The sequence below is a fragment of the Pleurodeles waltl genome, chromosome 3_1, assembly GCF_031143425.1.
Source record: "Pleurodeles waltl isolate 20211129_DDA chromosome 3_1, aPleWal1.hap1.20221129, whole genome shotgun sequence".
NCBI classification, from domain to species: Eukaryota; Metazoa; Chordata; class Amphibia; order Caudata; family Salamandridae; genus Pleurodeles; species Pleurodeles waltl.
Genome location: NC_090440.1, coordinates 700,398,545 through 700,424,792, shown reverse-complemented (window position 1 = coordinate 700,424,792; position 26,248 = coordinate 700,398,545). Strand labels below are relative to the sequence as shown.

Here is a 26,248-nt window from a genome sequence, read left to right as displayed (position 1 = left end):
GGCCACGAAGTTCCCGCTCAAGCTCCGCTCACAAGCTCGCTGGTTAAAATGGCGCACAGTCCATCGGCGGTTACACCAGCCCAGTGAGTGATGATTAAGGCTCACCACCAAAGCTACTGTGACAATCTTGCCTTAAACCATCGCTGTCAACCATATTGCCAGGTATCCACACACAATAGCTGCTTGCTGGATTCCGAAGTACGCAAGGATATCGAATTCACCAGACACTCACAGGTTAACTCGTCTCCATGTCACCAAAGTAACCTGTGAAGCATCTCACTGGTGCAAGTATGCTCACTCCTTGTCGTCAGATTTATGTTGTATCGGGGACACAAGCCAGATCCTTGTTTCAGGATTTATTGATGAGACAACAGCAAGATACAAATCACTGCCGATGACTTCCGCAAACTGTGTCTTAACATTCCAAACCTCCCCTGTATATATCCACATCCCATTTAACATCATACCATCCAACACAACAGTTGCCTCCTTTACTAAAGGGTTTGTTTTTGAGTGCTGTCACTGTCCCTTTCTCCTTGCGGTTACAGCATGGCTTGTTTTGGAGTGTTTCATTTACTTAGCTTCTCTGCATGCAGCTTCCACAGCTGTTTGTAAAACGCTCCTGTTGGACCAGAGCTCCAAGTGCCCCCCGTAACTGCAAACTAGTGGTGGGCTTACATCTGCTATGTTACATAACAGTGATGAAGCATCACATATCCACGGAGGAGGGCTAGAGTACAGAGAAAGCACAAATTTGAATAAGGTACTCGAAGGATCCTCATTTGCAGCAATTCTACATAAATCAGTTTTAATGACCACAATAAGCTGCAAAAAAAATTATTTATAGTAAAATATGGCATTTGTGTGAAAGGTTATACGCTGAAGCAGGAAGACTTTAGTTTAGACTTGCTGAGCAATATAAAACAAGGCTTGTGACCTTTACATATTAATAAGTTAATCACATGGCGTTCTCTGTGGTACATTAAAACATACAATTATGGTAATGAGTACATTTGTGCACAAAGAAACGTTTTGGCTAGAGCTGTAACATATTGATATCACAGCACACAAGATGGCACGGGTCACTTCTCTGTGGCAGATAGCTACTGCACTGGCTTAGCTAGAAAAACTACCTTTTGGGTTAGAACAATTTGAGTCATGACCACGGGGAGCAGGGATTTCCCTCAGAGTACTTCCTCGGAAGATCATGGAGGCTCAAGCAATTGGTAGAAAACTATTCCTAATGTTACACAGGTATTACAGGCTATCCTTTGTGTTACTCAGATCGTAATGCCTCAGGTTTTCCATAGTACGGACATCTCTCAGTTTACACAGATCTTACATACCCAGGACTGGGGCAATACGAGCTAGACATGGGGTTCACAGGATCTTACAGGCTCAGGTTTTGGGCAACAAAGCGATCTCTCGTTGTACAGTGATCTTACAGGTTTAGGCCTCAAGCAGGAGGCCTGACCTTTGGGGATCTTCCTGGTTGCATCTGAGCTCAAGCTTCACATGTAGGCATACAGCGTGCTCCTTTTGCATATTTCTCTTTTGGGCTTTTACAAAGAGTGCTCAATAAGAAACAAGACTGACCCAGGCTTGGCAGGCTCAGTGCCTCTCTTCCCAGTGCCTTCCAGCACAATGGAGGAGAACCCTAATCTTGCAACTTGTCAGCTAGTTCAAGGCCCAGACAGACAACTGTTCTGTTCTGAATGCCTGGAACAGATCTAGTGGTCCAATAATTCTACGTCTACTGGTCCCAGACATTGTACTTTCCTTGCACCCAATAAAGAAGATCCCCTTGGAAAGCTCTTCCGGGCTGTGTTCGGCCATTTCTTTGTGGAAGAGGCTGAATCTGCTCCTCCTAGGAGCACTACCTTGGTGCGTGCACTTTTTGTGCGTCCGGGTGATGTGCCCCAAAGTTGGCATATGCATAGAGAACATTGAGCACATCAGGGGTCCATGTCTAGCTATTCTCACAAATCAGTAATTCACCATCTACAAAAGAAAGACACTCAATGGGTTAATAGGCTTTGCAGATGTGCTGTTTTTCTCTTGCCCCAGCTGCTGATTAACTATGCTAGTTAACCATCTGCATAAACCTGCAGTATGCCGCAAATGGTAAAGGTGTGACACAGAAGACTACCACATAATTATCAACAAGATCACAATTATAGCATCTAAGAGGCCCCTTGTATTGTGTGATGCTTTTAGGAAATCCTAGTTTCTGACCGACAGCACTTTGTATCCTAGGATGTGTGAGCACGAACCTACAAGTCACAGCGCATGTATGTAGGCTATGAATCTAAGAATGGCTGGAGGTGTCCCATAGGACAATGTGACACTTGGGGGCTATGCACCACCAAGGGTCCATGAGAAATGGGGCATAGGCGGGGAACAGTGACTCTGAAGGTTTTGTCTGGTATGAGGATTCATTTTTAGAACTCCGATTGTGATTGCTGGTTGGCTGTTAGATAATAGGCACTAAGAATATAGATGACAACTTTTTACAGTTTCGCTGAGGTCAGATACCGTGGGCTCGCAGCCAAGTCTGAATGTTCTATTCCAATTGAGTGTATAAACTTCATTAGAAACATTGAACCCTACCATGGAGAATCTGTTGACGTCTGTGCTTGTTAGATATTGTACGGCCTGCACTACGGAGTTGTATAGTTATTAAAGTTGTACTTTTGGACACACATGGACACTTAATATTAGTAAGCCACCCAGGTTGCTTAAAAAGTGCTAGCACCTCACAAGCAAAACCCTGAGTTAGGAGATGGGACCTCTGAAACCCAGAGCACCCCCTGTATGCTATGTGACACCAGCATCCAATCATGTAACGAACGGGCCTTTGCACCGTGAAACTTTTAGTGCCACTTTTCCCATTGTTTCCAGCATATGAACTGCTGCTGAGATCAGCACCAGGGACCGCCTGGATCCGACTTACTGTGCACACTGCCTACAGCGCTACAAGATGTTGCCATTTGCTAGCCCTGGGGTAGGTGGGTGGCCTTCAGCTAGTGTTGGTTTTTCACCACCGCACTAATCAGTATGTGGAGTCTAAACGCACACTTTTAATGGAAAAAGTAAAACTCATGTCCCATCATGCCTTGTGCTTTTGGTAAAAAAAAAAAAAAAAATTGTACACTGCACCCCCACTTGCAGGTGCAGTCATTCCATTTTACAACAAGACCCTTTAACTGCAGGTAGAATATACATAACCTTTCTTGAAATCCAGAAGGGGTCGGAGTGCCCAGTTTAAATGCAGCAGGTCCTTTCATAAAACCTCACGCCCAGACAATAAAGTTATGTTTGTGTACTTTTTTTCTTATTAGTCTGACTCTGAGTAAAACGAGTATGAAAATAAGGTTTAGTAGGGTGAAAAGGGCAATTTGTTGTAGGTAGTTGTCAAAAATAGCTAAAGCATTCATTTTGTTGACTACGGAGGTCCCAGAAAGTACTGTGCATCGCCTTCTTTATGGACAGATGTAGCTCTCGGCATAGCTGACTCTGCCTTTCATCTTTGTGAGGTTGATAAAAGCATGAAGTCGAATAATTATAACGTTGGTTATTTATTTGCCGGGAGACATTTTAAAAGGGAGCTTTACCAATGGCCCTTACTTATTTTACAGTCCCTAGTCGTAAGAGGGGAAGTCGAGAGGTGTTTTGAAGCCTTAGTCCCTGTTTCTTGTGTGAAAAAAGGATGATAGATTAAAAGGAGCTGTGGTATCAAAACAGGTGCCCCCATCGTTTCCTCTCCTGCAGTTCCACAACATCGCACCCGTCCCAAAGTGCACAAATATCCAACATTACCTTTCCAAGAAAAAGCAGAAAAAAACAAACATTCTCCCAGCTGAAATCTGACAGCATGCACAGTATCCTGTCTTTACCATGCCGCCTGTCCAAAGAAAGAATATATGATCAATGTTAACAGTCCTTTCCAGTTGAACCACCCAGACTCTCCAGCTTTATTGATCCGGTTTTTCAAAATGCTAATTACCACGAGGACTTCTATTTCCCGAGTATGGGGGTGTAGATATCAAATTGCAATTTCTCACATAAGGGGGCGGATGTAATAGCTGACATTAGTTTTTCATTCATGGTAGATGCCTGGGTCTTATTTTAGAGTATCCGTGCCAGAAATGCCCTTCAGCTCCAGCAATTGACAGAACCTGCCGAATAGGCGTTATGAAGGTGGTGATTGTAGAGGGGGGTTTAACTGTTCTGCATCACAGCCTTGGCAGCTGCTCTGTTCCATGTATGGTCTTGGATACCTCGGGACTGGAAACCTCCCCCCCCCCCCCAAAGTGACGCTTGCCCATCAGTCGCCATCCTCGTCAGCTTCGTTGTTGGACTCTTCCTGGTCGTCTGCGTTGTTGTCTTCAGCATCCTGAGAAGCACTCAGATCTCCTTCCTCCTGGGTGTCTGGCTCACCCTCCTCTTCAGCATCATGGGAGGGTCTTCTCTTTCCATCTCCTTTGGTGTTAGGCTTTTGTGGTGTCATCTTGTCTTCAACTTTTCTGCCCTTGGTGTCCTTGGCCTGCCTGTGCTGACTGGCCCTGGATTCTGTTGCTTCCTGCCCCTTTACCATTCTAGGCGTCTAGAAAGAAAAAAGAATGCATCAGTGCAGCTTCAACATTTTTCTAACTTGTAAGTGAGGTTCTACAGCACTGGTGCTTCTGAAGACTCTCATGCCTTGCAGACTCAGCTGACGCTAGAACACAGTGCACCACAGCATTGAATATATAAATATATATATATATATATATATATCTTCAACAGATAGACTGATGGCCATCTGACTGCTGCACCGATCCCGTTGGTCAGATCCCAATTATTGAAACAGAATCATATCCAGCAAGCTCAAATTCAGTTCATTGAATTTATTTCTTATGCGGGTAACACAGAGTTCTGAGATAAGATGTCAACGCGTTTCGGCAGAACGCCTTCTACTGGACAAATCCGGCTAACAAGCCGGCATCATCTAAATACAAGTTAAAATCCTTCGTTTATTTCCATAACATCCTAGTGTGATTTAAAGCGGCGGCCATCTTAAAACATGCAAAAACCTATACTTCAAAGTTTAAAATCTACAATTAATACATGAATCGCCTACACCCATTTAAATAATTTAAACATAGATATCTTATATATGTCACATAGATGACCCAAATAAATAATACATATCATTAATTCATTCTTATACAAATCGTTGGTTAGCTATTCTGTACATAATAATACACGTTAATCCATCATTGAGACCACTGTTATCAGTTGTTCTGGTCAACCTACCGTAAATCAAATTGGTCAAATATTATTTAAAGTATATTTTTTTCGGGTTATGTTTTTATGGAATGTATATATATATATATATGATGCAGTTATCCCAACGTTACAGAGGTGATCATGGATTCTAGAGGGGGATTTACAGGAGGAGCAGTTCTTCCGACTTCCTTAAAAACATTCTCCCTTTCTCCAATCTACAATCTCCCTGGTGTTGTTACAAACCAGTCCGTTGGGTGTATATAGGTGAATTATGCCTCTCTATAGTCTGCCATTCCCCTTGTCATCAAGAGATGATTGGAGATCTTTGCATAAAAGTGCCATGTTTGCGTAAGATAGGTTAACAAGACTTGTCAGACCAATGACATGCAGCTTGTCTAAATAAGAAAAGAAAATGCCCATGATGCGGCTGGTGCTTCATTTTGCACAGCAGCAGCTCCTCTGCTAAGGTGGAGGAGCGTCACCCTGCTCCCTGCACCCACCCCCACCATCAGCTACAAAAATTTACAAGAAGAAACCAATAATAAACTCTATCTATTATGATTTTCTTGTAAAGGGGCGGGCCACAGACTCTGACGGGCCAGCCAAACACACATGCGCAGTAGGCTCTCTCCAGCTCGGCACTGTGTAGCCGGGCTGGAGAGAGCATGCACAGGCTCCCAGTCTGCCTGGGAGCACCCTGGCTGGGCACTCCCTACCAATCCTAACGCTGTTCTGAACAGCATCAGGATTGGCCACAGGGCAGGCTGGGAGGATGTGCCTGCACCAGAGGAGTGGCGCTGTGGTGTTTTTTTTTTGTTTTTTTTTTTTAAACTGTACTTAATGTTTATTCCCCACCCACGCCCATGCCGGCCCGCCCCTTCAGCACGCCGTGAGCTGCAACTGATTCTGCAGGCAATTACCAGGCATGTATGTGTTGCAGAATGACACAGGTGTTTTTATTTACTGAGAAGTTTGAATATAAAAAAATAAAATAATGAGCTCGGGTTGGTGGGTGCACCACGGAGGGCATAGTTGTGCGGAAGCAACACAGGGAAGGAAACAACAGACAGTGGGAGCAGGGAGGAGAAGCAATGGACAGTGGGCAAGAGAGAAGGAAGTTGTAAGTAGGGGAAAGCAATACGGAGGGCCTGGGTAGGTAGGATCAGCAAAGGACGAGAGCAACGTAGAGCCAGCAGGGAAGAAGCACACAGGGAAGAAAGCAAAGGGGTTGGTAGGATTACAGCAGGACAAGCACAAGACGAAGGTGAGGGTGGGGGGATAGATGCACACAGGTGACCGAAAGCAAGACAGAGGGACAGAAGTGTATGAGGGAGAAGGCTGAAAAATACATGCACTATCATGGAGGGCTTTACCCCAAAGAAAAACGTGTTACTTGAAAAGCAAGCAGTGGAAGCACAGGAGCCAGCCATTGAAAAGAGATTGTAAAGAGGGTAGCTGCGTGGGTGGGACAAACACAAGATCAGCAAGCTGAGTTATGAATAAGAAGACAAATGAGTGTGTCAGGAAAGCCAACCAATGGTAAGCAGTCGGCAGTCTCCAAGGCCCCATATGTTCTTGGTAAGCCCACAATATGTCTCGCAACAGACAGTGTATAAACTGTACAATAGGCTTGACCTAAAAGAGGCACTGCTTTGATTGAGGGCCTCCAACATGCTATAAGGCCATTGTTTCTTTTTTTATTGCATGGCTGTGGTGTATGCACATGCATGCACAATGCCATCTTGCCATCGTTTTTTAAAATAAAACACACGTAAAAGCCCATTACAAGATGGGTGCCAAGTATGCAAGCCCATTCATGGTGGGCATTTTGAGATGGACCTTTAAAAAAACAAAAACAAATTGTCAAAGCCTATGGGTCAGCTTTTGGTAGCAAAGTGAAGCCTGTTGGCTTTCCAGATTTGTGATACTGCATGGGACATTCCCAGCTTCAGTCCCTACGGCAAATGCCCTCAAATCTGAGCTAATTAGTTCTCAGCTTCTCTCATCCTCCATGGTTCTTGATTTAACATTCTATGAAAATAAAGAAACTTTTATGAAGAAAATATGCATTTTTTTTCTTTATAATGTCTACATTATTTGTGTCCTGGTGCAAGGAATGTTAATTCCACACCCCCAGGGTTAACAAAAACAGATATGTGTTAACTCTGGGGGTGATGCGGAGGAAATAAACAGAGATTACGGATTGAACCCTGTGAAATGAGGAATTACCAGGTAAATCAGTAATTAAGGGTCAAATTCCTCCAGTAATTCCTCATTTCATCACGTACCACTTTTCTCTGGAGATTTTGGCAGTTTTCAGCAGCCACAGACCTCCACATTAAACATGAATTGTCCATGGATGCCCTTCATAATTCCTGATGGGGCCCAGAACTGTGTTTACCGGCCCCATTGAGAATTCTGTGATATTTGTAATAGGGCCTTAGGGACCTCTGCCTTGTAAGGTTACTGCTAAGGTTAGGGATAGTGGTAGGATTAGAGATGTTTAAAATGTAAGACCTGGGTTGTAGATATATTCAAATATTGAGAGTGAGTTAGTCTTTAGGACGGTGTTATTCATATGGTTTAGTTTACATTTATGGCTGCTGTTAGTGTCATGGTTAGGGTTGTCCTGATGGTTATGTTAACAGTTAGGGTTAGTCTTAGATGTATGGTTAATGTATGGTTATGGTTAGGGCTCTGGATGCTGATTAGATTAGAGGTAATGCTGTAGTGAGTTTTTTTTGGGGGGATATGGTACAGGTCATTCTTATGGTTAATGATGCTGTCTTGGGGTTTCATCATCCTGATACTCAGAATTACCAAAGTAATATAAAAAGGCATTTTCCTTGATCACGTGTTTTTCATAAATTACTTAATTCACTTCATTTATGTAGTCTTTATCATCACATAGATTTTTGGTTTCGCTCGATCCTGAACTCATCTATTAAGATATTGACGACAAGAAAATAGCTACCACTCAAAAATCAAGCAAAACCATTCACCTCGTCCTGCTCAGCCAGGGACATCTCGAACCACATGTTAAGAGAAGGCTGTTACTCCTCCTTACTGCAGCATTATTCGCACCGATTGTTACTCAGGTTGCTCATCTCCCATCATATGCACTTCTTGACTCATCTTGCTTACTGATGGACCGTTTCCTGACATCTGCATTACTTGTACCCTCTTGCACCACTCATTGGCAGCCCACTTGATCTACCCTCCCACATGTACCCCTATAATTTGCACCTCCATAACTCATTCTATTTCTGAGACACCATTCCCCGTCCATAGCCATAGCTGTACCTGGTTGTCAGCTGCAGCGTTTTCCCTCGGTGTAGCCTCCTCCTGGATGGTCTCTGTAACTCTCTAAAAAGAAAGCAAGAGAGCATCATTCACCAGGGGCATCCTCCATAGCCAACCCGCTGTTACTCATACCTCCATTACTCACACAACCTTTGTGTCTCATTGTTGTTACCTGCAGCCCCATTTCTGCATCCCCACTATCAATCAATCAATCAAACAAATTTACAGAGCGCGCTACTCACCCGTGAGGGTCTCAAGGCGCTCTCGTTACCCTGGTTCTCTCATTACCCACACCCTTTTGCTTGTAGTCCCCATTACTTGCACCCTATTAAACACCCCCCCGTTATTTACATCCTTTGAACATTGTCCTTTAGTTATGCTCTCCATTACTATCGTCGATGTTACTTGAAGCCACCTTCATCCCACCTCTGTAGCATCTGCCTCATAACTTCCAGCTCCATAACACGTGCTTCTGTTTGCAGCTCATGTATTACTCGTACACCAGGCCCTGCCTGGCACTAGTCACTGACCTGACCATGATCTGCACCTTTCTTTCTTGGCGTTGCTTTCTCCTTGATGATCTCTTCCATCTTCTGACAAAAAGAGAAGAAAGCTTTGCTCACAGAGGGCAACCCCAAGTGCACAACTTGCTGGTGCTTACATCTTGTCTCCTCTCAGCCGTAACACCTGCTATTGCTTGCACACCCACTGCTTGCATCACCATTACTTGCTCTGCCTACATACACCCACCCATCCCCTTGATTTAATTCTCTATTACTCATACCCTGTTATTTACATCCCGTTACTCGCCTTTTGTAGCCTTGCTCTATTAGCCACACTAGTTAGTTGCACCCATTCTTATTGTCCATTATTCACACTCCCTTTATTCACATGGCTGTTCATAGCATAATTACTAGCATCTCCAGTACTCAGATTTACTCTTTCTTGTACCAACATTCCTGACATCCACTACCGTCACCATTAATCTTTCTATTGTACCTGATTTGGAGTTGCTGCCTTTTTCCTTGGTGTGACCTCCTCCTCAATAATCTGCATAGATCAACAATAAGAAACAAAGAACTTTAGCATTGCACCCCACGTTATCCCTCATTTTTACCAGTTACTTTTACCCCAGCTAATTTACCTGTTACGCACACTCCCAATGTGTCACACTTCTGTTAGTCGTATTCCTGTTATTCATGCTCCTCTTGTATTTGAGTAATTTGTGCTCTGCACCCCTGTGTACAATATCCGTTCTACCCTGTAACATTACTACAGTCCCCATTTTGCTCGTTGTACTAATTCTCAATAGTCTTCCTGACACTCACATTGCCAAATCTCTCAACCCTTATTTCACCAATTACAGACCCTCATCCCCTGTTTTTCTATTCCTCTTTTCTTACCGATACCCAGCTTCAACTTGACTGAATGACACTCTGTGCATGGAAATCCCTTAGACTTGATTCTCCTCTTAGGTAGCCTAACTCAAGCATTGCCCAACATTGACCCATCTTGCGCTGTTCATGCCAACATACACTTCCATCAGTATCGCTACTACTTTCACTCTCCTTGCAACTACCCAACACCCCTCACTGCCAATATCATTTTCGCTAAACTGAGCATTTCGCTAAACTGAGCATTCCCTGACCAAACCATCTTGGCCTTACTCCTGCGCTATTTTATTTGTTCTGTTAAAAACATCTTAAGAAGGCAGCTAAATCGCCCATAGGATATCTCTGCACTGGGAAAAAACCTCAGGTGCCTGCCGTGGAAACCTCAGAGATTTTGGAAGACCCAAGTCTTTATAACTTTAGTAAAGAGCGAATTTGGGATCTGTCTCAAGTGAGAGGGATTGGAATTCCTAAGCTTAGGGCCTAGTACTAAAAACCTCTGCCCCAAAGCCTAACATCCTTAAAGCACAGCAAAGTATTTAAGTTGCCAGAGGAAGACAGCAGACCACTTCTCAGCATGCAAGATCATAGTCGTCATTTAAAAAAATAATGTTACAAAAAACTGGGGCATTACCAAAGTGTGTTTTATGAACAAGACATAGAACCTTTTCAGGAGATTCCTACTCCAGTCTTTATCCAAGGTAGTCACCTTATGGCACCCCAGGAGTGATATTGCAGGCCTGAAGTGAAAAATGTGAGGTGTCTGTATTTGATTTTCCAGGAAATTACTGAATCTCAGCAGATCATCCTTTGGAAGTAAGTAGGCTTTGGTCAGGAGTGTCATGCCACAGAAAGACTCACTGAAATCTCGGGGCTGACACTGCTGGAATTTTTCTTTATTCCTGCAGGCGCCTTGGGAGGGTGCTAACTATTAAACATGTAGACGTTTCTCTTAAAAATGCACTGTCATAGAGCCCGTCACAGATAACTATGCAAATCCTAGGGTAAAAACGACTAAAAAAGCATCCTGGTCGTTTGCTTCTCTAGTCTTTGACCTCAGTGGTCAAAGCACTAGGCCTGCATACTAGAACTTCCAAAAGAAAGACTTCTCGCCCTATCCTGTTGTTAACAGACCTGATATTTATCAGGTACAAATTGGGATCTGTTCAAACTAATCAGACATTTATTTAGGACCATCAGTAGCACTGCTCCTAACTCTCTCCCGATCCCTAACCCAGCGATTCCCACCAACAATCTTCCCTCTCAAAACCTTCTAGTTCCTCCTAAACTTAAACTTCATGCCCCGTCGACGTATATTCTGTTAATTTTAAAAGTGATATCAATAAAGTGTTTAAAAAACGTACATTTCCTGTAGCCCACTCCACCATAAAGCACTCACTGTAGAGCTTGTGCAGTTTTCCGTGTCCATGACTTGAAGATCTCCCTCAAGGCTCACCAACTTTTAATTTAAGTCCATAACCACTAATACCCTCTTAACAACATACATCAAAGCTTCGTCAGGGCTATTAAGCGCTATATACAAGTACAGTACAATTTCTCCAGTTAATCAGTTACTGTAAATAATTTTGTGTGTGTGTGTGTGTGTACTGCCATCAAACCACTTACCCAACAAACTGCCTTCGCTATATGTATGCCGATCTAATAGTATAATGGATTGTGTACCTTTGTTTTCATGGTCATATGCAGAGTTTCTTGTAGAAACGCTACATTACTCAATAAATAAATTCACATCTCCTATTACGCTCACTCGCATTTTGTTATAATTTTTTACTGCATTGTTTCCAAGGATACAACATTTTGTCAAGTGCGGTTACATGAGTTGCTTCAACATGCATCAAAATAATGGCAATGTTTGTTCTGGGGCAGTTTCCTTCAGTAACTGTCAGGTCTGCATCTTCACCAGTATAGTAGGTCACTGTTCTATCAGGGGAAGCTCATAATATACAAATGTGGCCCTCTTCCAACTCACCATTTATGTCTCTGTTATATTCCTTTAGACCCCCCAATGGCACCCACCATTTACTTCCAGTCACTTTATCCAGTCGATGTATCTGATGCAGCCTTTCTCCACATGCTTGACACAGCGCCCCTGCCCTCCCCGAGCCCCCTTCCCTACCATATCATGTTGCCCTGTCTGTCCACTTTGAAGACACTCTCACCGAAGCCTATTGCCATTTTATTTCCTTTCTAGGGGCATGTTACTCTCCATGTGCATCAGGTTAAGCTCAAGCATCTCATCCCACTAACTGGCCTGCTGCTTTGCTTCTTTGGGCCTACAGCATGTAGTCATGACCAAATCTTACACCATGCCTATTTGACCAACTCTGCCTTCTAAATTGCAACGTGGAACACTTGATTGATTTTCCACTGCATCACAAAGTTTTCTTTATACGCATCATGACGCAATCTACCAGCCACTTTGGACTTCTTGAGCCTTTTCAGGATACACTCTCTGGAGGTGCTGTCAAGCTTCTTTCCTGTATACTGGTCTATGTAGTTGACCGCACCCTTATAGTGTCCAGTAGTGGGGACATTTCCAGAACATGTGCTTTGAATTCACCTCCAACGGGTGGAATCTCCAGCATTCTTTCGGGACTGCCAGAATTATTTTGTGCAAATAGTCTGGTGTGAGAAAAGTGTGGTGTAGTATGTAGGAATCTACCATTCTTAGATATCCTGTGGTGGAATATTATCACATGTACCCACCCACTGTCTGTCAGGCCCTACACATGTCTGTGGCCCATTTCTCACACTGATCTAGCAACAAAAGTTTAGGGTTACTATATATTTGTTTTAAGGGCCTTCCATCATTCTGCAGAGTTAGCAGTGTTGTTAAGTCTGTATGTGGTTATGACATAGCCCCTTCTGCACCCCATTTCTTTTTAAAGAGTTCTATCAATGCACCAAACACAAGGAACTGTCCTACTCGCACATCCATTTTCAAACTCAAAGTTTGAAAAGTGCATAGTTGACCTTCATTTACCATGTCTCCTATTGTGGTGACCCCTACACACCTTCATCCACCCGCTCCACCAAGCTTGCAAATCTAGAAAGGACACATAGTGGCAGGTCCTGAACATAAGCTGTTCTAATTTTTTTTTTTTGTAAAACGTCCACCTCTAATAGTTGCTATCAACCTCAATTGGCTTTGGGTCCTCCTTGTGCTTGTCTTTATCAGCCAACAATTGGGTCAAAACTGCCTTTTTCCCTTGAACTCGAGTCAAATACCATGTTTCCGGATTGCTTGGCCATGTAAGCCATCTAGCTACTCATTGATGCTGGGCAAACACATATTACAGTTGTAGACCTGGGGTGCCCAGACCTCCTTCCATTATGGGAAGTTGCAACTTACCTAGCAATGTGTTATGTCTGTGTCTGCACCATTTTAATTTTGTGACTACACTGTTGATTCCCCCAAAAAGGCACTGAAGCAGTCTTATCTGAACAGTGGAGAAGTAATACAAAAAGCGGAGTAAGCCTATCATTTTCATGGTACCCTGCCTGCCACCAAGAGGGGGAGCCACTTCCAAAAGGCAGACAAGCCCTTGACACCTAACAGCACCTTATTCATGTTTCCCCGTAAGAGGTCAACCTCAGTCTGGTAGACCATTATTCTGAGATATCCGAGGATGACCCAGTCTTAGGTCAGGTATAGATTGAGTAGGTTATATAGTCTCAACGGCTCCCCTTGGCAAGGTGAGTACAAGGACGACTTCCCAGGATTCAAGTGAAGTTTCAACATTTTCTCAGATTTATTTTAAGAACTCTAGATCCTCTACTAGGTCCCTGTCAATACTACTAAAGAATAGAAGGACATCAGTGGCATAAAATTACACCTGACCCCTTTCTTCCAGATTATTTCTACCAAAAAGCTCCGCAGCCAAAGCAAATAAATGTGGGGAGGTTTCCTGTCCTTACTCTGTCTATTGTATTTGTGTTCCGAAACCGATCCATTTCAGTATCCTCTCTCCGAACCCCATTTCTTCCAGGATCACAATGAGGAATTCCTAATGGAAGATAGTGCAACGCCTTCATCATATGAAGTAAAGCCACTCCCAAAAGCTTCCATCCATCAGAAAGTCACCCGCCAATCCCCCATTAGTGTCAAAGTAGAGTTTAATATGGTTTTAATGGTGGCCACAAACGTAACATACTTTAAAAATGCTGTTTGCAATCTCCATGTTGGGATGCAGACAATTTATCTTTTCCATTTCAAGCATGTCAATAGTGGGCAATGATTGGACTGTGTCACTACATCCTGAATGGCGATTGTTAGAAGATGAAGTGTAAGGTCATGGCCAACCAAGAGTGAAGATTGTGGATGTGGTAAAAATAAGAGTACTCTGTAAAGTTCCCTGCTACACAGCGAAAAGCAAGCTTCGAGTTGTTTATTTTGTTTCATAGCTACATAGTTAACAGGGCCAGGGAACTTTCTTGTGGGAGGAGTTCAGGTCTAAGTGGGGTGGCAGGCATATAAACGCAGGTGGCTTAAAGAGAACAGCAGAAGGTTTGCTAGATTCACATCCTTTCCATATAGCTACACACCCTATGCATCACTATGGGCACTGACTTATACACTGATTACACGCAACAGGAGAGGTCTAGGGAGTCCAGCGAAGAGGCATCAAGTACATGCATACTTGAAGCCGAGGGGTATTCACATCGCTGTTCTTCAAGTAATCAACCTCACAAAGACCGAAGGCATACTGACTACACCATAGGAGGAATAATCAGCTATACTACACAACATTCTCAGCTTACTACAATGCCGTTGTGATATGGATAAGACTGGGAAATACGCATACCTTAACTGAGCAGGGAGTGCTAAAAAGGGAAGAAGCATCAGCATATATAGGCAATTAAATGCAAACCACTGCATATAATAGGCCTACCAATCCCCAAGTGTCAAAACTAATGAACATTTAGAGCACCTATCACACCAGTTGTGGAGATACCCAAAGGACCCATGTATGATAGGAGGCAACTCTAACAGTGTGGCAAACATCAGTGTAGACTGTCCCCATCTGCCAGGAAGTTGTCACAGAAAATGGCTGAGTGGGTGGAGGGATGAATGAAGCCTTGTGGATGTAAGGCGGACATCCCATCCTTTGAATGAAGAGTACTTGTGTATAGTCCCACCCCATATACCCCCAAAGGCTTAGACACCCAGATTGACATGTTCCTTATGACAGCACAGTTAGGCAGGAGGGTTCTGGGGACACAGTATCTGGCCAAAACATGGTCAGGCCATAACCCATTAGTCTTCCGACACACAATAAAAGAGATGACACCATATTCCAACTAAATGTGGGTACAGTTAATGGTCTTAGAAGCCTTCAAGGTGCATATAAGCGGTATGTGTATCAAGAACGTGACTGGGGCATCAGTAAATTATTACTAACACAGAATGGAGGACGAGCTGCAAACTCTGGAAGAAGAGACACACAATCCCTCTTCTGACATGCAGACAACAATCAGGCATATTGGGAAGTTTCGAACTGCTTATCTGATTTAGTTACAAGGAGTTTCTTGCCACTAGCGGGTGACAAAATGGTCTCCCTTCTATCTAGATTGAGTTGCCCCCGAAGCTCCCCAAATAGCACTCTCTGCCATAAGAAACCCTAAGGTCTGCATACTAAACATTTAGAATGAGGTAATTCACACATTCCAAATGTTCTATGGACAACTACACCTAGGAGGCTGATAACGCAGTGATGCAGCTGTATGTCACAGAAGCAAAGTTGCAAAGGCTGACATCAGATCACACAGAAGAGCTTGAAGGACAGCTTTCAATAGATGAAATAGAACTTGCAATAACAAAGATGGCTGAAGGTAAAATGCCCAGCTCCACTAGGTTACCCACCCTTGGAGTTTCACAAGTTGGTTAAGGACACCCTCGATGGGTATCTACTAGCCTTTTACCCTTCTGCATCCGTGAGAGGTATCCTCCCTACTTACTACTACTGGAAGCCAGATAGGAGTATTGATAATACTCAGCCAGAACCCATTGGGCACTGACGTACATTGGCCATTATCCATGCTGGCAAGCAGAATATTAAAGGTGATGCCTTCTAAACTAAAGTGTTTTCCTTCCTGGTAGTAGTAATGTCTCAAATGCTTGCAGAGTTCTCCACGTCAGGGGTAGTGTCTCCAATACAAATAAAAAAGGCAGCAGTGGTTTCCATTGAGAAGGAGAAAGCGTTTGATGCGCTTGGCTGGTCCTTTGATATGTGGGTTCTGGGACCAACTAGCTGAGGTGCATACGCCTGCTGACCCCACAGCACACCTAAAAACTGGCAGAGTAATATCATCTGCCGGCAACAGGGCAGGGATGTCCTCTTTCACCTCTATTTGTGTTGTCATGAGGCCCATTCATGGACTCACTATAGTTATGTCTCATTTCTTAGCACTCTAATTTATGTTTCTGCACTGCACATTTTTCTTTCGTGTCATTGTTTTGAAACACATTGTAGTGTCACTTGGTGTGAAGCCACTTTTCTGGGACTCTATCTGTACATTCTCTGATTGCTAAGCGAGCACAAGTGCCAGGTGTTGGTTTCTGTCTGTCCAGCAATCTTTTCCAGTCTGCTGTAGACATAGCACACTAGCTTTTCACTGTATCAAGCTAATGTTATAAATCAGGTCCCATAGAGTGGAGCTTTAGAGAGGAGGATTCTAGCAGAGCTGACCAGTCTGTGGAACAGATACCCTCCAGGGTATGCAGCCTGTCTAAACTGGGTTTACACTTTCCTATGAGTACCACTTGACTACGCAGAGGTATGGGGTTCGCTGCTCCCAGAGATCACTAAGAATAATAGTCTTCCGACGCAAACCATAACAGGATAGACTTAGGCCACTAGATTTGTGTAATGGGTGCACTATTCGTATTAAACAGTTTTCTAACTGCTATTCTAATTTTATATAATTATTGCCAGTATTGTAATCACATCTAATTTGCTTCATAATAGACTACGTTAGTTGTAATTAATATATTGTGTACTTTCATTGTGTCTTTTTACTGTTACTATGGATATGTATGACTGAGAACTTACGAAAAGGACTGACCTGTTTCACCACGGTTCCCTGAGAGGGAGGCTAGAGTGTTGTGCTTTTTGGGTTGGCACTTGGCACTCTCTGAGCTTAGGAGTGCAAGTAAGGCACTGTGAGTTAGCTTGGTATTTTGGTCTGACCGTACCGATTTAGCTGAAGTGGCACAGCCCCTACATTCTGTCGTTCTGTTGTCCCATGGCACAGTTCGGTAAAAGCAGAATCCCTGCCAGTGTTAGCAAAGAAGCCATTAGCATGCTATAGAAGACGGATGGGCGAGAATGCAAGCGCTTATACACATGCTATATCACCATAAGCAAAAATGTCCTCCTTTACATTGAGGATGGATGGATAGTTTTACTGGTGCTATTGAGGGTCCTTGATAGATTTGGAACGTGAACAGGGCTAAATCATGTCTGTTTCCAGTTACAGAAGATCATGTAAGAGTCATAGACTCTGAAATGGCACAATCTTGCAATGGAAACCTGTATGTTTAAATATCTCAGTGTCAATGCATATAGGACTCCAAAGGATGTGCTCCTGGGCAGCATGGTCACTGGAGCACAAACGTTAATAGCATTTTAGAACAAGTTCCCTTTGTCAGTCATAGGGCGCACAGCGTTTTCCAAAAAGATGTTACTCCTGAGGTTATTGTATAACTTCGGCAGTATACAAATACAGGCCAAAAGTCCCCTTGTCAAAGAGTTAACTTCACTGCAGCTTGAATTGATCTGGGGAACTGACAGATAGAGGGCCGCCCTAAAACAATTATACCTGCCCCTAGAAGAAGTCAACTTGGGAGCCACTGACTTTGATCAATACTATTTGGCAGCCCACAGCAAGGTGTGTCTTCATGGTTTCCAGGGGTAGACTCTCTGGAATTGACATATGTAAATGGCAAACTGACATTGTGAAACATTAGAGAATACGTACTCCCCAGTACCGCAAAGACCCACATCAGCCCTTCTTAAGGCAGTCAAATATAACTGGAGCTGCTACCTGAAAAGGATAGCAAATGGAAAAATCCATTATGGGATCTAACAGGTTCAAGCAGATCACTGCAGTAGAGAACAAAGCACAGTGTACCAGGCAGACATCACCACGTTGAGCCACATCTTAGACTCAGGCTCTTTAATACCTCTGGACAAACTATCTACGTCCTATAATATCGCAATATGCCAATTTCTCACATATACAACCCTGGTAAAAGCATTGAGACAGAAATGGGGGAGAGGCCTAGATGAACCCAAAATGGACAAAACGTGGGACAGTCACCAATGCTTAATAGCTGTTCCATACAAAGCCAAAAGGGAGTGTCAAAACAAAAGAATCTCAATATTCTGATAACCGGCGGGAGTCAGACATGAGAGTAGATTTGAAAGCCAGGGAATGGGCCCTGGCACTTTGAGCATGTACATACGGTAAGCTTAAACAGCTGCAGTTCAACTGTCTTCATCCCACTTACTTAACTCCGGCGTGGGTACACAGCATGGTCCCTAATGTGCCACACTCACGTGCTAGATGCAGCAAGTGTGAAGCCCACTTTTTCCACATGGTATGGTAATGCAATACTTTACAGCCACACTGAGAAATTATCATGAAGCAGTTAAACAACTGGACTAGGCAGAAGGTACAAGCCAACCCCAGAATATGTCTCCTTGGCCTACTGCCTAGGTCAAAAGTAGACAAATCACCTACTGAGACTTGGCCTTAGCACTGGGAAAATGGGTCCTCTCCGTGAACTGTAAATCGCTCCAAGCTCCAGACAGTACCAAATGAAGAGCTGAGCTACACAAATACACCCAGACAGAAGTAGATGCAAGTATACGTGTTCACAATTACACAAATAGGCAGCTTCCTTCATGAGCTGGGACTATTTCCTGTTATCAGTGTCACCCAAATCAGACAAACCGCCTTACACAACTCTACTTCAGACAAAAAGCACATCTAAATCAGCACGCTGTGGCTATGCAGACTACATAAAAGGGCCACACCACCAAGTGCAAAGAGACCACAGTCCACCCGCACTATCCACACTGCATTCTTGCATAACACTCTGCAGCTGACATAGCACTAGTCGTGACTCGAGCAGCAATCACTAATGATAGCTCCAACAAGTTGTAGAGTTGATTTTTGTTCCTTTTTTTCCTCTCAATTCATGGATTAACATATGCAATCAGAACCTGAAATTCTGGAGTGACATACAATTTATGTATACTGGACATCCTTATGAACCAGATGGACTAGCGAGAGTCATGCATAGTTATAGTGCAGAGCCTTCTGAATTGTTTTCTACTACTCCTATAAGAAAAGAAAATAAAGATCAATTAAACAAAACAAAAAAAGAATAGCTTTCAGAATAGTGACCAGAAAGACCTGGGATGGGGGCATCGCCTTGCCAGATCTAAGACTATATAACTGGGCAGCACAGCTAACAGTGGCAAAGGAATGGATGTTTTCAGAACAGGTAGAGCCCTCCCTAATGCTGACAAAAGAGCGATAGATCTCTTGGGACACGTGCTACATTTACGGGGGAAAGAGGCTGCGGGTCTACCGGCATCAACAGCACAGGTACTCAGGATTTGGAGGCGGGCTGAGAGGCCCCTGGGCTGGAGGGACGGATAACAATGGCCCCTCTGTGGGAGGCAGAGGCACTGAAGGAAGTGAGGAATATCTAGGATTGTAGAAAATGGGATATTCTGGAAATCTTGATGGAGGGAGATGTGTGGCGAGAGGGCAGGCTGATCATCTTCCAGGAACTCCAAACAGAATATGAGATGTCGGGCAGCCAGTACCTCAGCTACCACCAGATGCATCACAAACTTAATGGATATTGTCCCCTATTGGACGACCTGCCGGAGGAATCCCCACTAAAATATAGGGTGCAACTGGCCCCTTGCATATGCACGTTATTTCCTTGGTCTGTACTACTATATTGGTGCAGTGTCCCGGACATAACGACTGTTAAGGACTTTTGGGAATGATAATGGGTCTCTCGGAGGATGACGCCTGGGGTGAGGCCGTTTGTTATCTGCGTGAGGTGGTGTTAATAGCTGGGCTTCATCTGGTCCAGATAAAGGTACTCATAGGGTGTACCTCAATAGGGAATACCTAGACAAATTTGGGTGATGTAACTCCCACCTGTGTCTTCGAGAATGCAGGAGGGGAGGGACACTGATCCACCCACTGTGGGAGTGCCCACCTGTACAGAAATGCTGGTGCTGGGTGGAGTCGGGGATATTAGAGGTGTTGGAGACTACTGTTAGTTTAACCCCACTACTGGTGAGGGGCATATGGGGAGAGCAGACCCTAGAGAAATATACCCTACTTTTTTGCTCCGTGGCTCTAGCGGTGGCAAAGAGAGACCTAGCCAGGAGATGGGGAAGTCCGGTCCTGCCAATGTTACGGGAGTGGGAGTCGAACCTTAACTTTTATGCATGAGAGCAGAATAAATGGTGTACCACTCCAGAGGCTGCCCATTGAATTTTTACCTCATTTAGAATTCGTGGCGGTAAATGGGAGATAATGATTGGGGGACAAGAGTCTCTAGATAGGGAAATTCTGGGCAAAAAAGAGATCCAGAAGGCTTAGACGGAGGGACTGGCTGGTCACCCTAAGAAATGAGGACTGAGAAATACCCCATGAGATGGGTGTGTGGACCCTTAGTTTAGGTAATGATTCTGGGAAGGAATGGACCTAATGGACCGCCAATGTGTGTTACATAATGCTCTGACCTACAGCTGCCTGAAGAGATTTTTTTTGGGGGGGAGGAGGAATGTTACTATTAGGCTTTGGGGAGGATCCTATGACTATGGATACATTGTTGACAATACAATGCTCCTTTTGTAATGTATGTGTCATGTTGAAAAAATGCCAGTAAAATGTTCTTTTAAAAGTTTTGGGGAATAAACTGTAGTGATCGATGGAATGCTCACCAGGAGTTGATCAGTTTCCAATCAGACAACCATTTGCTGAAGGTTTCTGCATGCCATGATTGTAGCAAAGGAAAGGATTTGTCAATTTCCCACCTCTCTCACACAGTTAAAATCACCCAGCACACACTCACACCATGTCGCAATTTGCAATGACAGCAATGTATATTCTTGCCTAGAGGCCTTGAATTCGCACTGTGAAGTGTGAGGTGCAAACACACTCAAAATGGCCAACTGTGCTGCATCTAACCTGCTAAGTACCTTCCTTCAGGATTTACCTATAATGTCTCCGTTACATATCATACACCACGCTGGTTGCAAATGAAAGTAACTCTGATGAAAGATGAATATGCAATGCTAAAAAAGTCACCAAATAAAATCCCCACAGATCTGTTCCCTGCTCTGATTTTATGTGATTTTCCTGCAGACATGCAATGTCAATTCCCCATTGTTGGAGGTAGATGTGTATTTTGTACCTTTTTTATCGGGTACACCCCTCTGCTTATAAGCACAAAGCCTGACCCCCCCCCTCACATCCGGAATTATCAGGTCTATGGAGAACCCACTAGATGTCATCCACCATTTGCAAATAGCAACACTGGTGAACCACCCAAACAGTTATCCATCACCAGAGCACAGCCTGTATCTTCCACTACAAATAAGCAAGTAGAATGTCAACATAGTTATACTGAAGTCCACTTCTGGGACACTGAATACACTCTGGGGATGGTTCTCCTATCTGGAGGGAGCCTTACCTCACCTCCTTAGTCTCTGATCCGTATAGATGCCAAGTGCTGTGCATCCATTAGACTGGTGTGGCACTCTACCCAGCAGACTGCCTGACCTCTAACATGTCACTTGTCAAACAATTGAAAAGAGAGGGGCGGGAAAGGTGGGACCACTACCTGCTCTGAAAAAATAATTTACCTTCCATTCACAAAGAGGAAGGGGTCCCTTTGGGACCTCTTCCTGTTTACGAATGGGTTTACACCAATTTGAAATTAGTGTTAACTGCGATTGTTTTGCGACCGCTTTCATAGTCACAAAACAATCATACATACAACTGTGACTCGTAATTAGGAAGGGATGCCCTTGGAACGCCCCTTCCTAATTGTGACTCCTAAATCCTTTTTGTGATTTGGTATATAGATTACCAAATCACAAAATTGGGTTTGTACATAGGAACAAGCTTTTTTCTTGTTGCAACCGGCACCATTCTGCAAATCGGGCCGTTTGCGGCTAAAAAGCTTTGTATAGCTGCACCTCTGTGCCCTACTTTCAACCATTTTACATTGGTCTGCTCAGTAATCTTAGATCCTTGGCCACTGGGTTGTTGTTTTGCCTACCCTATCTGACCAATTGCTGCCCAAATCACATTTAGTTTGTCTGAAAGTTGCAGCATAGTACCTGCCAGTTCCATGCCAGTTTGCGAGGCACTGTGCGGTTTGTTTTTTCAGCAACTAGTCCATCTACTGTTGATACAAGTATCTTTATTTGCTTAGGCTTGCCCACTGTGGTTCGTCTCCAAGGTATGTGTTGCATCATTTTCCAGATGTTTGTCACTGTATTGTCTGTACTGCTGACCTCTATTTACGAATGTCTGCTTGCAATTGCACCAATACAACCAGCAGTCTATTCAGGCAAATGCAGTCAGTTCATTACCCATCTAACATGGCTACTTAGAAGCTGAACCATGCAGAGTCCACTCTTACTACTAGGGACAGTCATGGGCCCTCATGTCCTGTCCCCTGAGCACTCCTCCCTCACGTAGGGCAACTGTGCGTTTCCTCTAACCAGCCATCACCCCTAAAGCACCCAAGTGCTGAAGACCACTCTGGGTCATTCACGGTGGGCCTCTCTCCTCGATGACCACAACAGCTGTCAATCAGACATCTCATCTGCACTTGAAGGATAGGGATACAGAGGATGAAACTGGAAACTGAAAACTGCCGGTGTCCACCCCCACCACACTTAGCTATCCTCCCACTGCCCATTCTTGCAATTTTCTCAGTCACTGGATGGACCATGGTGGACCTCTGGGCTCTCCAGATTTCCCCGTCTGTCCTCAGGGCCTGGGAGACAGTCTGGATGGTCACGTAGCTGCACAATCTTGGCTGCATTCTTTTCCGTGCGGCAGGATTCTATATTGCAGCTCTCGCTTCTGCAGGCCCTTACTTTATTCACTGGCTTAGCTCCGAGGCCCAGCTCCTGCATATCCGTCAGGAAGACCATTTGCGGATCCTCCCAGCCCCAGCTCCCTAACGAGTGCCATCTTATCCGCTGGTGTAGGGCGATTTGTTGCTATTGTGGCTATCAGGGGGGGCTGTGCTCAGCCTATTATGGCAGGATTACTGGGCAGTGGCAGAAGCTCCTACACAATGTGTCTGATTCACAATGATACTCGTTCACACCCCCAAAATCACTCTCATGTTGTCACACCCATGGTCACCTGCACCCCCAATCACATCTTATAATCCAAACCATTGCTATTGCACACATCTGCATTTCCCATTCAAAGTCCATTAATTGTCCTCCCTGTGACAGAGATCCCATTTATTAGCTTACTCCTTTAATCACACCTACCACCCTGTTATTTGCACTCATACTTACTTGCATCCCTATTATTCTTACCACCTGTTAAAAGACGTAACTTTTTGGAACCCCTGCTGCTCATGCTTTCATTGTCAGCACTCATTATTCGGGTCACTCATACCCGTCATTCAGTTAACCATACCTTTGTCACTAGTACCCTTCATACATCTGCTGTCACTCATATCCTCATAGTACTCATATCTTTCATCACAACATGGTTACTGTACCCCTCTTCTTATGCACTTGCCAGTGTTCACACCACTGTATGTTCTCTCGCTGTACCTGATTAGGATGAGCCACATTCTTCCTTGGTGTAGCTTCTTCCTCGAGAATCTCTGCTACTCGCTGGGAAGAGCAGGAGAGCTTTTGTGAGTGAGGGCAACCCATAGTTACTGAATCTACACATAGACTACCATTATTCACTGTGCTAATCACTCATTCATTATCACTCTTTTAGTTGCAACTTCTCTTACAACCATGTTACTAGCAGATTATATATTGACACCCCAGTTACTGGGACGCTCCCTTGGTTCAGATACACTTACACCCAGCTCTGCTTTTCACACACCATTCTCAGACCTGTGATTGCACCCATTATTGGCATCCTCATCACTTGTCCCTTTTCTAACATTAATCATTGCCTACGCCATCAAATGCTCTCACTCCCTTTTTTACTTGCGTACCTTGTTGCTCACACCTTATTGTCCATGATTACCTGTTTGGGAGCTGCAGCCTTCTTCCTCGGTGTAGCTTCCGCCTCAGTTTCTATAGTTCTCTGAGAGGAGAAAAGATAGCTTCACTCACCCAGGAGAAGATTTACCCCGATAGATTCTGTGATTCCTACTATTGGGAGAAGGAGGCTTTGGGACCCCATATGATAGTAACTCAAACCCTGTTTTTCACCTGTCTTAATCAAAGCTCGTTTTTAGGTTGAGCGTGCAAGCGCTTTGACCTGTGGTAAGTATTGTGGGTTTTTAACTACGCCCATCTCACACCCATCCCTTTCATTAGTTTCTGGGCTTGCCTTTCGAAAATCACTTGATGTTATTGGTAAATGCTTTATGTTTGTCCCACCTTGAGGCTGTTTTTGTCACGCCTTACCGGCTGCCCCTTTTACATGGTTTATTGCACAATTGCCGATATACTTCAGCATGGGCAAACTATTTTTACTTTTGTCTCTCCCCTTCGTGCTGTGTGACGGCCATGGTGTTCACAGCACGAACAGGCACAACAGTGTGATCTCGATTGGTGGTATTGGAGTGCTGGTCACATTGTTCACAGTTACCTAATCAAAGTCCTTTCTTGAAATTGGTAAATGCTTTAGGTAAAACAAAAATCCTCAAAGCAAAAGCGGCTCTCCTTGCACGGCAGGAGAGCCAATACTACAATAGTAAGTGCTCTTGGGAAAATCACTCCATAATGCTTTGCAGGGCATTGCTTTTATAAAACATTTTTGCTCATAACTCAGTCTGGGGTGGTCCTAGGATAATAGGCCCACCACCAAAACGTTCAGCATGCCACACTCTTGTTGTCTAGGTCATCTCTGGGTCCCCACACTAGGTTAGTGGGGGCTCCAAAATAATAACCCCCCTCATACCAGTCAGTGTCTTTTTAAGCTCTCATGGATGGAACTTTTCTTTTACAGCTGAAAGTAGTTAATGTTTTAAGGGCCTTGTTTGTAATATAGTTGCAGTAGGCCTGCCAGCCCTGAGAATGTATAGTCCACTACGCCCTCTAGGGCCTAAATATATGGTTACAGTGCATTACTTTCTGCTATTTTCTTTTGTGTGGTTATGCCATGTAGGGGCTAAGTATATAATTACATGACCATGTTTCTTATAAATGCTATTTTCATTGTGGTGTCTTCTAGGGGCTGTTCTAAACATTGCAGTCATATCAACATACTAAAATACTTGTGGCATGGAAACTTTCCCCATAATGCTTTGTAGGGCATTAATTTTACAAAACATTTTTTATCATAACTCAGCCTTTGGTAAACCTAGGACAATGGGGCCACCTTCAAAACATTGACCATAATCTGCTTTTTATGTCTACATCATCTCTTGTTCGTAATATCATTGCAGTAGACCTGCTAGCCCTAAAAACGCCCTCGAGGAGCTAAGTATATGGCTACACTTCATTACTTTCTCCTGTTTTTCTCATGGGGTTATGCCCTCTAGGGCCTAGTAATATGGTTACATGACCATGTTTCTTACAAATGATATTTTTGTTACGGTGTCCTCTAGGGCCTGGTTTGAGCATTACAGTCTAATGCCAAAAGTTTATTTTTGAGAAAGGTTTATATGATAATTGTATATGTTTTAATAATCTCTCCTTATTACAATTATGACTATGATTCAGGCCAACTTAACACCCTTGTTATACAATGACTGTTTGAACACTCTTGATATGTTTGGGTGGCCCTTCTAGTTTATTTCTCCTCTGTGGCTGTCTTGTGTCTTTTTTGGGAATATTGTGTTAGCAAGCCAGCAACTCGTATGATGGGGTTGTGAAAGTGGTATTCTATTTATATTGGCATGGCAGATTTAAATTAGGATGCTAAATGGCAACATTTTCATTTTTTGCTGCAGATAGAGGATGAAGGTAAATGGAAGTGCTTTAGTTACAAGCAGGGCCACTGGAATTATATGGCAGGAAAAGACCAATTATAAATGTACAATGACAATAGCC

The 26,248-nt window shown here is 43.8% G+C and overlaps 2 protein-coding genes across 6 annotated transcripts in view; one reads left to right on the top strand and one right to left on the bottom strand.

Moving 5' to 3' along the window:
• TMEM234 (transmembrane protein 234) overlaps positions 1–26,248 on the top strand; it is a 163,921-nt gene that overhangs the window by 115,392 nt on the left and 22,281 nt on the right. The window lies entirely within an intron of this gene.
• Positions 343–26,248, bottom strand: part of DCDC2B (doublecortin domain containing 2B) — a 66,889-nt gene continuing 40,983 nt past the window's right edge. For 3 of the 4 annotated variants that reach the window (XM_069223351.1, XM_069223352.1, XM_069223349.1), the window contains exons 11-16: positions 24,273–24,332; positions 23,840–23,902; positions 9,574–9,624; positions 9,105–9,167; positions 8,575–8,637; positions 343–4,606 (exon numbers count right to left, since the gene is read on the bottom strand). In XM_069223351.1, coding sequence (XP_069079452.1) covers positions 4,328–4,606; positions 8,575–8,637; positions 9,105–9,167; positions 9,574–9,624; positions 23,840–23,902; positions 24,273–24,332 — 579 coding nt within the window. In that variant the 3' untranslated portion in view covers positions 343–4,327. The remainder of the gene's footprint in view (positions 4,607–8,574; positions 8,638–9,104; positions 9,168–9,573; positions 9,625–23,839; positions 23,903–24,272; positions 24,333–26,248) is intronic. The other variant, XM_069223353.1, reaches the window with a different exon arrangement.